This window comes from Paroedura picta, chromosome 3, assembly GCF_049243985.1.
Source record: "Paroedura picta isolate Pp20150507F chromosome 3, Ppicta_v3.0, whole genome shotgun sequence".
Classification (NCBI taxonomy): Eukaryota; Metazoa; Chordata; class Lepidosauria; order Squamata; family Gekkonidae; genus Paroedura; species Paroedura picta.
Genome location: NC_135371.1, coordinates 104399532 through 104412121, shown reverse-complemented (window position 1 = coordinate 104412121; position 12590 = coordinate 104399532). Strand labels below are relative to the sequence as shown.

The window sequence follows — 12590 nt, the reverse complement described above, 5'->3', positions numbered from 1 at the left end:
TAAACAAGTTTATCTGGAACTACAAAAGACCCAGGATTGGTTTTAAAGTCCTACAGGATGAGAAGAAAGGTGGTCAAGCTGTATCAAATTTAAAGCTTTATTTACATGCCACTATACTTGTTGCATTGGCATATTGGATAATGGCATATTGGATAATTCCTGAACTAAATCCTGAACTGACCAACTTTTGGGGTTATAGTTAATATAACATTGCTATGCTAGCTGTGTTATATTAATTATGAATTATTGTACAGCCACTGTTACTACTGTTGTTCATGGGAGGAAGCGCACCTGCCCACCCTGGATGGACTGCAGCTCATAACGGTTCAGTCCACCAGGACCCTGGGTGTAATCCTGGATGGTTCTCTGACAATGGAAGCCCAGGTTACAAAGGTAGCGAGGCTGGCATTTCACCGCCAAGCCAAGCTACTAGTGCCCTACTTGGCTCCAGAACACCAAGCCACGGTGATCCATGCAGTGGTCACCTCTAGACTGGACTTCTGTAACTCACTCTATGCAGGCTTGCCCTTATCCTTGATCTGGAAACTACAGCTGGTGCAGAATGCCGTGGCCAGGATTCTCACTAATACACCATGGAGATCGCACATCCAGTCTATACTCCAACAACTCAGCTGGCTCCCAGTTGAATTCTGGATTAATCTTAAGGTTTTGGTAATCACCTTTAAGGCCATATGCGGTCTGTGCCCAGTGTATCTGAGAGATCGCCTCTGTCTATATATCCCCCAAAGAACCTTACACTCTCCCACCTCCAACTGTCTGCAGATCCCTGGCCCTGAAGAAGCATGTCGGACCACAATAAGGGCCAGGGCCTTTTCAGTCTTGGCCCCCACCTGGTGAAACGAGTTCCTTGAAGAGATGAGGGCCCTGCCTGAACTCTCACAATTTTGCAGGGCCTGTAAAAGGGAGCTCCTCCACCAGGCATTTGTTTGAGACCGAACAGACCAAAAAGCCCCACTACCTCCCCAGACATCCCCTCTCATGACCAAAGAATCTGACCAACCCAAAGTTGTGTCAATGTTCCTGTTTAAATATTGTTCTGGTCGACATGTTATGATTGTAATACTTGTTATATTTGTTGCAATGTTTTATGTAGATACCCCATAATGCTATATGTTAATTGCCCAGAGCGGTATGGAAGGGCGGTATAAAAATTAAATAAATAAAATTTGATGTTATTCTGATTTATAATGTACTGTACTGCTTCCTATGTTCCATGAAAACCGCTCTGAGCCTCAAAGGGAAGGTGGTATATAAGAAATCAAATAAATAAACATAGAGATCTGAGGGCCCTGCAGGAGCTCTCTGTGTTCTGCAGGGCCTGCAAGATGAAGCTCTCCTGCCAGGTCTTTGGTTGAGGTCAGGGCATGGAAGATCAGATGGGTCCCTCCACATTAGATCATCATCTAGTAGTGAACTGTCATCACCCATAGATTATTCCCATGAGGCAAAAGGGTGGGAGCTATCTGAACTGGGGGGGGGGACTGGGAGGATAGGGTTTGTTTTGCCATCGGGATACATATTTTTTATGGGATTAATTATATTTTTATGTATTTTATGTGGGATTTTACTATTGTGTAACTTGGTACAAGAGCCTCTTGTGGCGCAGAGTGGTAAGGCAGCGACATGCTGTCTGAAGCTGTCTGCCCATGAGGCTGGGAGTTCGATCCCAGCAGCCGGCTCAAGGTTGACTCAGCCTTCCATCCTTCCGAGGTCGGTGAAATGAGTACCCAGCTTGCTGGGGGGTAAACGGTAATGACTGGGGAAGGCACTGGCAAACCACCCCGTATTGAGTCTGCCATGAAAACGCTAGAGGGCGTCACCCCAAGGGTCAGACATGACCTGGTGCTTGCACAGGGGATACCTTTACCTTTACCTTTAACTTGGTACAAGATGGTTTTGCTGATAGCTGTGGGCAATAAATCTAATAATAATAATAGTGACTGCTGTTGCACGGCTGATGGGATGTTGCAATGAACTGGGAATTATTTGGGAGGGGTTCCATTACCATAACACTGTTGGGAACGTTTGTTGAGAGGGTCAAAAATTTTATCCTCTCCCTGTAAGTTGAGTGAGCTCTTTTATATGCACTTTGGCAGAGCCAGTTTGTTCCTGTTCTATAAAAATTTCTTCATAATCACTTAGCCATAAAAAGAGAATGTTAAAAAGTGGAAGGAGTGAATACTGAACTATACAACCTCCTTTCTACGTGAGGAGGAGCAACATGCCTCTCTGAGTGTGACACACTGGCCCAACCCTAAGCATATAGACTTGAAATCATGTCTCATTGAATGGAATTTGCTTCTAAGGTTGCACCTACACATTGTAGCTTTATGCAAACAATAATCTCATATCCAGCCATTTGCTAGTCCTATTATCCTGTGTGGACAACTCAGTCTCACTACTAGTATCTGCTGTAGCACAGTAACACACAAACCATGGCACAAGTATTTGGAGGTGTGGGCGGTGACTTCCATCAGTTTTCCTCTCCCACTGCAGATTCTCACTTTTATCCATGATGCTGCCTTGTACTGAATCAGACAATTGGTCCCTCACTGTAGGTATTATCTGCTCAGGCTGGTAGCAGGTCTTCAGGGTCTCAGGCAGAGACCTTCTGCCAGATTTTGTAACTGGAGATGATAGGGATTGAACCTTTTGGGCCATTTGCGTTCCAAGTAGATGTTCTGCCAGTGAGCCATGCCCCCTCACAATATCTATGGACGAGTGAGAGCAATATTGGAAGGAGCTCTGTGGATTGCTTCAGGAAGGGCAAGTGGGGAGGTCTGCATCTCAAAATCTGAGACAGCTAGACATGTCCTATGGGAGGCAACTTAAGAATACCTATGCACCATGCTATGATTACCCATCCTGGGTCATAGTAGCCATATTTTTGCTAGCCTTTCTTGCTTTTATTTATCTTTGATTATGATGCCAGGGCTATCTTATTTTTCCAGGAATTCTATGTACCTGAGGAAATAGGTTCTGACCGTGAAAGCTCATGTTACAATAGAGTTGTTTGTATTTTAAGGTGCCAAAGGATTCTTTATTTTGCTATAGCAGACTATGGAATTTCTCAGTAATATTTCTCATTACCAACCCCTTATCACAGTCTACATAAAGTTCTTCTGTTTTGATTTTCATCCTCTGTTTCTGAACTTTTAAACATGATTTTTCTTTGAGTAAAAGTTCTGTTGTTCAAACAGAGACCAAAAAAAACAACCCACCACTCTCTCATATTTGATCAAAAGGTTCCATTTCCGTGACTGCCTCATTCCTGTGTATGTCTTCCTTCATGGTGGTGTTGTTGGAAATCAACCCATTAAATGAGTTGGTTTGGTTCCAGTTTAACTGCAGCTAAAGCTGCTCCAGCCTGGTCAGTTAAATTTAATGACTGAATTGGCAGAGATGAATCAACAGGTTCAGTTCTGGTTCACCTGAGGAAAATTTTAATATAAGGCACATTATAGTTTTTTCACCCAGTGGGGTTGAATAAGTCAGGAAGTTGAGTAAGTCAATAAGTCTACAACTGTTGCATTGATGAAGTTTTGCTAATGTGTAATGTGAATAAGAATGTGCTGTCACGTTGAAACTGAATCATGGTGGCTCTTTCCACGGGATGTTGGCAGATTCCATGGTGCCTAAAGGCACCATCTTGAGGATTCATGTTCTGGAGGGTGGTAAGATTGGTAGCTGTGGAGGTCCAAAGACCAATGAAGGCCCATCTACTCTGGCTTATTTTGGATGATGTACTGACAATAGTCAAAGGCAGATTGGATCCACTTGCAGTCACTCATCTGTCCAGTCCAGAAAATCCAAAAGAGTGATTATCCAAAGGTGTCGAAAAATAAGATGATCTACCTCTCTGATTCTCAGACATTGTTTCCAGGATCTGCCCTGTAGATAGTGACTCTGGACCACAGGAACAAGGAGTTTTTCCCCAACTCCGCCAAAGTTCAGAAGATGTTTCACAGGCCCCTGCAAATGAGAGAACTAGCTCTTCTGCTCCCTAATGTATTAGGACTAGGAGACATGTGCTGGTAATTGGGAATTGCCTATTGAGAGGCGTGACCCTACCTTTCCCCTACAATATCCTGGAGTGGATATAACCACTCCATGATATTTGAAAAATCATCATGAATAAAGGTGAAGCTTTCTGCTTGTCCAGAACTAACTTGCTGCCTCAAGCCTCCAACAGTGTAGAATAGCCCTGATTGGCCAGGACATCAGTTCAAAGGCTTCCTTGTTCCCAGGTTGCAAGGCTTCCATTAAAGGGGAAGCCCTAACTTCCTTCAGCAGAGATTTTCCTCTTGGATTTATTCCCCCTCCTCCGCTGTCTCCAATCCTCTCCCCCACCCCCTTCAAGAAAAGAAAGAAAGAGGCTCCTGCTGCGCTTGCCCCCCCCCCCGTTCTGAGCTTTCCTTATCACATGCAGGACACTTTTCTGTTTCAGTGGGGGGGGGGGGGGATAGAGGAAGATCCTGGTTCAAATCGATCTGAATTCAGCAGGATCCACAACGGAATAAACAAAGTAAGTGCAGAATCAGCTGTAGTAATGCTGAAGTGGTTGGGGTCAAGAAAAACTCTAAAGAAAAGGCCCTTGTGAGAGTTAATGACACTTGTGACTATTTGAACCTTCTGTGTGGTTTGATTTCAGTGATAGCTTCTTCAGCCAGTTTCCTCTAAAACAAACAAAAAAATTAACAGGATGAGTGAGCCCACTTTCATATTCAGAGCTGAAGCCATAGATTGCATTAGAGACATTTCCTGTCAAGTGTCTTTCTAAATGAGCTTTAAAATTGCAGTGTTCTGCCATGTGTGAGTAGAATTAAATAACCTTATATGGCATTTAGAATTGCCATTGAGCTTCCGTGGCTCAATTATGCCGTTATACCACTCCTGTTATGGCTGAGGACTTCTTTGTTTTTATCTTGGGTCATTGAATGGGAGCGCTAAGGGAGAGACGTGACAGGCTTGGAGGTCTTTAGCCCCCACGGTGTATTGGTGGTATCCTTGGTGCTGTGCTGTGGCATAATGGTTTCTGAGGCTGCTTATATTTGTTTTGCTTCATGACCAGTAGATTGAACCTTCTCTGCCTTCTCAATGATGATTACAGCAGATTATAAATTGGGAATCTACAACCTGAAGCCTCCAAATTCGCAGGCTTAGGTTAAACTCTCATTCATTCAATATTCTCAAATAATTGACTGGAAAAGTTATGTAAAACATGCAATGGAGACAGGTTTGAATTCTGAAAGTTTTTTTACAGTATGTATAAACAACATTATTGTAGAGTGTGCATATTGTGTTAGGGGGACTCAAGCATCCTGTTTGATAAACAGATATCTTGAACCAAACATCTTTGCTCTATTACCAACAGTAAGCTGAAACCAACATTCATAGAATCATAGAAAAATAGAGTTGGAAGAGACCTCATGGGTCATCTAGTCCAACTCCCTGCACTATGCAGGACACTCACAGCCCTATTGCTCATCCACTGTAACCTGCCACCCCCTTAAGCCTTCACAGAATCAGCCTCTCCGTCAGATGGCTGTCCAAACTCTGTTTAAAAATTTCCAAAGATGGAGAACCCACCACCTCTCGAGGAAGCCTCTTCCACTGAGAAACTGCTCTAACTGTCAGGAACTTCTTCCTGATGTTTAGACATAATTTCTTTTGAATTAATTTCATCCCATTGGTTCTGGTTCGTCCCTCCGGGGCAAGAGAGAACAACTCTGCTCCATCCTCTACATAGCACACTTTTAAATACTTGAAGATGGTTATCAAATCCCCCCTTAGTTGTCTCCTCTCCAAGCTAAACAGACCAAGCTCCCCCAACCTTTCTTCATACGTCTTGGTCTCCAACCCCCTCATCATCTTTGTTGCCCTCCTCTGGACACGCTCCAGTTTGTCTACATCCCTCTTCAACTGGGGTGCCCAAAACTGAACACAGTACTCCAAGTGAGGCCGAACCAGAGCAGAGTAAAGCGGTAGCATCATAACCCATGATCTGGACATGATACTCTCTTTGATACAGTCCCAAACCCCATTTGCCTTTTTACCCACTGCTTCACAATGTTGACTCATGTTCAATGTATGGTCTACTAAGTCTCCTACATCCTTTTTGCACATGTTAGAAGTATTCTCAGTTAGAAGTAATCTCTTTGGTACTTTGTAGGTTCAGAAAGGCCTGGTTTGTTTGTTTTTTTGTTTGTTTTAAAGTTTAGCCATGGTTTAAACAAATGATGGATTCCCTAGTCTCAATCTCCCCCTCTGCTTTATGGGACAAATGCTCACCTTGATTTTGCTCTAACACTTTCAAAATTTATATTTCTTAAGTCATCTTGTTGGTCATAATCTCCAAAGAATACAGTGGCTTCTGAGTGAACATGCATAGATGTGGGCTGCAAAGCACTAGGAGACATTTTTAGAAAGCACTTTATGCCCCTCACATTTCAGAAGCTAAGCAGAGTTGACAATGGCTAGCACTTGGAAGGGTGACCTTTGAGGAACACCAGGGTAGTGACGCAGGGGCAAGCAACAGCAAACCACCTCCAAACATCTCTTGCCTGTTAGCCAGACCATCTTAGGATCTCCTGGCTCTATGGTAAATAACTGTTTCCAGGGGCTTTTCTCAGCTTGCTGGCTTGTTTGAAAAACCAAAAATTTCCCAAAGATTTCCCACAGATACAATAAGAAGTCTCTTGACTGTTATCCTGATATGCTCTTTTACTTCTAGGTTTCCTGCTGCTGCTACTATGGCAAAGACAACCCCCCCCCCCCAAAAAAAAAAAAAGAATCATTATGTACATGTGCGGTTAACTACCCAGCTTTCTAAACTACACTGCAAATAAAATGTTACCTTACCTTTCTGTTCCCTGTTTCCTCCTGCCCCATGACTAAGAAGGTGATAAAGATTAGGAGAGAGTCCTGCCTCCTCATTAGGAGTGGTACTTGCAAATTGAATTTAGGATTGCTGAAATGAAAGGGTGCGGAAATTTTGTGAGGCAGTGCTGAAGGTATTGAAATTGTCATGTGTAAAGACAATCTTTCATGCCTAGCAATACCATTTGTCGGGGAAGGCCTGATCCATTCTGAAAAGTATAGGGCAGACCCGTAGACACCAGCATCATTGGGCCCTCCCCCCAGATAATTTAGTAGAGGCTGGAGGGAACACTTAATACTGGGAGAGTGGTAACTGAGTCCATCCTTGACTGAAACTGGACAGAGTCTCTAAGCCAAGGGGCCAATTAATACGAGAGCTTTAGATTAGTTTCATGATGTCTAGCAGATGTCTTTGCTATTATTGCATTTCTTATTTTAACTGCCCCAAGTAGGATCCGGGACATCCATCCTATACACCTGTCTCAAATGCAGGAGAATAACATTCTGAAGACACACCTAGTCAGGTAATAGGCCTTAAATGTAACCCTTTTAAAGCCTGGGCTCCTTACAGAATTTCTGAACAGCAATATTCCCCTCCCCCCCCACTTAAAAACAGCAGAATTATTTTACTTGTCTGGACAGAATAAGTATCTTTAGCCCCATCCTTCTCTGTCACCTTCCCCATGCTAGTGTGTGTCAAGGAGAAATGTGATCTAAAACCACATCTCGCAGTCTGGGAACAACTTCTGAAAATTGGGTACAAAAGAAATGCTTGTTTTTAAAAGGGCAGAGGGAAGGGTGTGGGGAGCATGTGGTGAAATGGTTTCATTGTTGAATGCCATTGCAGTGTAGAAATATTTTAATGGGTGTCTCACTTTCTTAGCTGAATAATACTGGTTTGGTTGGAATAGGGTAGCAGAAGTAACTCTTAAGAGTTGTATCAACCTGATCCTTCTTTTAACTCCTCTTTACAATAGAGGTCTGTCTCCAGAATATGTTGTGCATGTGAAAAGCTGTTTTTGCTGAGGAACAACTAAGAGTTTAATAACAGACTTTCTGGTTCCCTGGCGGATATGCATGAGAGTCAAAGGAAGTATTGGTTTTTCAGCTTGAACAGATACATTTGATTGGAATGAGTGGCATAGTGTGTCACAGGTGCGGCACTTAGTGGAAAGGAATTTAATAGTTTATTGTCTTTCAGTATCTAACAAACAATGCTGATCCTCTCCAAAATGCATTTCAAACAATTACAAGGTTTGCACACAGGGCCAGGCCCCTTAGTTAGGCACATCTTAACTTAGTTGCTTTGAATGGATAATCCATTCTAATCAGAGGTTCTTTGAAGCTTGTAGTGTACTGAAGTCTGGACAATGTGGCTTACATATATCAACCTTTTTCAGTTTCTTTGATCACAAAGGCAATCTTTAATGTAAACAGCTGGCTGGAATCTAGTCTGAAAGTGATCTTTGGCATTCTTTTTAGTACATTAGTGTGAGTTCCATAAAACTTGGGGCTATGGTTACATCCTTCTCACTGTGGACATGATGACATGAGTAACCATGGTCTGGCTAATGGCCCTCAGCTGTTGGCCTGTGGACTTGCAGTAGTGTAAATATTGCTAGAAGTAGCAGCCCACACATCCAGTTCCTTCCTGCACATCCAGAAAATTCAACTTGGTTCCTTTTCGCAACTTCGTTACCGACATTGTTACCCTGCTTCCATTCCACCTCATTGGCTGCCAGTGGGGACTGGGGAAAGGCCCACAAGCATGAAGTCAGAACACAGGGTGAGTTGCTGAGTGGGAGTGGGTGGGCTTTGATCCAGGAATGGTGTTTTGGCCAGCAGCTCCATATTGGTGGTCATTGAAAGGTTTTTCCTCCTGTCTGTAGCAAGGGAGCTGTGAGCCTCTTCTTCTTCTTCTTCTCTCTCGTTTTTCCTCCAGCAACAAATGGATGCCTTGCAGCACTGAGAAGGTGAACATGGCTGCCAGGTGCTGACAGAGAAGGGATGAATTTAGGGTTATTACGGAGGTGAAGTGCCAAGCAAGTTAATAATATCTTTAGTGGACCAAATAATGTACCAAATGCTGGAACCAAGATTTTTGTGATTTCCAAGCACTGTAATCAGTTAAACAAATTGCATCCTCAAGTACATGTTAATCTGCAAAAGCTGAATGCACTTTTAACACAAAGGATCTGGGAGATTTAAATGAAGGTCCTGATGTGCTGCTGTAGAAGTTTGGGTAAACACACACCCCTTGCAATGTTGTGATCATGAATTTGTCCCTTAAAATGTTCTCCTCCCTTGCTGTAATAACCTGAAACTGTTGTACCATAGCAGTGCCTCTTGTGAAATGCTATCACTGTGCTCCAGAGGTTGCAGCTGAAAACACTCATGCCCCTGATAACTTCAGTGAGGCAGGATGGGGACAAGATATGCTCTGAGAATTGTGGTCTGTAGTGCTACTGGGTTTGTGTTTTTCTTTTCTGTGAACAATGAAATGAAGCAACTTCCTGGTGACGGCCCTGTTCAAGTGATATTTCCACCCAAATTGTAGCCGTTCACTGACTTCAACAGCAAATAGCAATTTGCATGTATTATAATAAAAATGCCCATTGTCTTTATCTTCTGCCTTGAATAAACATAAAACCATCCATTTAAGCCTAACAGTGGGGTGGCAGTAATTCTAAAATTCCTAACAAGTATAATATATAATGGATACTCATTTTTAGTTGCTTGTTTTGGAGACTAATGGAGAAAGAATACACTGTGGCTGAATACTGTGTTTCTTCATGACATTTTACAAATACCTGGAACAACAAAGGAAAGGATTTACAGTGTCCTGTAGTGGTTATTGTCAGACTAGGACCTGGGTTCAAATCCCTACTCTGTCATGAAGCTCACTAGGTAACCTTTAAAAAAGGATCGTCACAAATAATATGTCCAGAGGAGGGAGACCAGAATGGTGAGGGGTCTGGAATTCAAGCCTATGAAGAAAGGCTTAAAGAACCTGACATTCATTTATTTGTTTGTTTGGTTATATTTTTATGCTGCCCTTCCCATACGGCTCTGGGTGCTTTACATAAAACATCATAGAACAGTTACATAGAACATATACCGATATAACAGATAACATAACATTCCAACTAAGACAGTATTTTAATTGAACAATAAAATTGACAATCCCTGGGTACGTTTGCTTTTTCAGTCTGGGGGGGGGTGGATGTAGATGTTTGAGTCGATCGGCCTCAAGCAAATGCCTGGTAGAGGATATGTTGAAGACGAGGACAAAATTAAGGGAAGACATCTGCCTTGAGTCTTCTTGAGAAAGGCAGACTGCAGGTGCTGTAAAATAAACACAGTCTATCTTCAAATATCTGAAAGGTCTTTTACATAAAAGATGGAGTAGACTTTTTGTCTCTTGCTCCAGAAGGCAGGAATTAAACTAATGAGGAAGTAGATATTTGAGCAGAGGATTGATGGCCATCTGTTGAGGTTGTTGTTGCATAGGCCAGAATTGGACTAGATGACCTTCAAGATCCCTTCCATCTCTTAACCTATACCAGGGCTTCTCAACATTCTTCAGGCTTCAAGAAACCCCGGATATGATGTCATCAGGCCATATCTCCCTGCCCTGCCCTGCCCTGCCCTCGAAAGTCACATTGTGAAGAAGTTAGTTTCATTTCTGTGTGCACCGTATGCTAAACAGCAAACCTTGCCCGAACAAAACAAGGAAGCATTCATCTCAGCAGTTACAAAGCCCACCATGCAAAGCAGCAGTTCTCAGGAGAAATGATCTGTGTGATTATTTGCAATCTCCACCAGGAGGTTGGCTGTCCTAGCAAGGCCTGAGAATATATTTTCCTAGGTTTGAAAAGGCAAGGGGAGACCTGGGAGAAAGGAGCCCTTGTGCAGGCATAGCCTTGTGCATAGCCTTTGCACTGAAGCAAGATGTAGTAGTTCTTGTCTAGGAATGCCAGCTTCCAGGTGGGACCTGGGGATTTCCTGGAACTACAGCTCATCTCCCGACTACAGAGATCAGTTTCCCTGGAGAAAATGGCTGCTATGGAGGGTAGACACTCTGGCATTGTGCACTACTATATTCCCCAAGTGCCATCCCCAAATCCCCAGGAGTTTCACAACTTGGATCTGGCAACCCTTCCCTCCACTCCTTTGTCACAGGTCAGGCAAAAATTAGCAACAAGGCAGGGGGTGGGGATAGCACTGCTAGATCCAGGCTGGGAAACTCCTGAGATTTTGGGGTTGGAGCTTGGGGAAGAACAGGGACCTCGGTGGGATACAATGCCATTTAGAATGGGGGGGAGGGGGATTCCAGATGGAAAGACACACACACACACACCCTATCCAGCCTTCCTCACCAGAGAACCGCCCCAGTTAAACACAAACACAATCAAAAACCTCTCCCATACACAACCCCTCTCATCCGCCCAATTAAACATACACACACAAAAACCTCTCCCTGCACAATCCCCCTCGCAAACTGCCCCAGTTAAACACATACAAACATACTTAAAATCCTCCTCTCCTGTGCACAGGCCCTCTCGTGAACTGCCCCAGTTAAACGCAAACTCCAACTCCTCTCCCCCATTCTCTTCCACCGATCACTCCAGATAAAAAAACCAAACATGCGCAGGCACTCTTAACAGGGACTCTCATTCCCTTTGTCCCCGCCCCCCACCCCCCAAAGCCGCTGACAGGGCTGCTGCCTCAGAGGCAAAGGCCCCTTGCCCCCATCTCTTGGACAGCTGCCAAAAGGGCTGCTGCCGTAGAGGCAAAGGCCCTATCTTGCCCCCTCTCCCAGAAAGCTGCCCTAGCAACAAAGGCCCTATTTCAGCCCTATCTCACCCCCACCCCCTAGAAAGCTGCCAAAAGTGCTGCCACCACAGCGGCAAAGGCCCTATCTTGCCCCCTGCCAGAAAGCCGCCAGAAAGCCTCAGTGGCAAAGGCCCTATCTTGCTCCCCCTTAACAGCAAGTTTAAAAGGCATTTCTAGGGTCCAGTTGTTCTATGTGTAACAAGCCTCAGCCAGCAAGGATGTGTATGTCCAAGGCACTTCCCCTTCTACCCTCTTCAGGCCAGTCACTGGCCATTTTGTGAGGGGGGGGGCGTTAGAATAACTATATCTGGTCAACTAACAGAAGATTTTTTTTTTAATCAGTAAAAAATACTTTAAAATCTCCTGACATTATGAAACCCATGAAACCCCAGGATTTCATAAAACCCCAGTTGAGAAACCCTGACCTATACCATGGATACATGTATCTTATAGCAGCCAGAGCATATCATATATGACTATGGAGATATGCATGCAAGGCTGTTGGATTTGACCAGTGAAGGTACATCAGTGCAGAGGCTGAAATGTGCTGCTGTGAACAAGGCAACCATGGAAGGGATGTTGTGACCATTTCTATTGGCTCCCTGTGGTTGAATTGGCTCAGAGACGAGTGCAAACGGCTGTCAGTCAGATGTCTAGTCCTGGGAAATAAATCCAAGCTTGTCAGTTATCTACTCCAACTTTCAGACGGTTTGTGTAGCTTCCTGCATTTGAAAGTAAACACAGGATGACATTTATGTTGCAAGTTCAGTAAACATTTGTGAAGGGAAAATGCTAAACTAGTGCGTAAAACATTGATTTAAAGGCCAATGTGTAAGTGAATTAATGTATGTTCA

General features: G+C 43.7%; 1 protein-coding gene across 2 annotated transcripts in view; it reads left to right on the top strand.

Moving 5' to 3' along the window:
- Positions 1–12590, top strand: part of STK10 (serine/threonine kinase 10) — a 110856-nt gene that overhangs the window by 5328 nt on the left and 92938 nt on the right. Inside the window, exon 1 of one of the 2 annotated variants that reach the window (XM_077327055.1) lies at positions 8447–8686. The exons of the other annotated variant lie outside the window; for it this stretch is intronic. Within the exon in view, the coding sequence (XP_077183170.1) occupies positions 8669–8686 (18 nt within the window). The 5' untranslated portion in view covers positions 8447–8668. Of the gene's footprint in view, positions 1–8446; positions 8687–12590 lie in introns of those variants that run through there. 2 annotated transcript variants of the gene reach the window in all.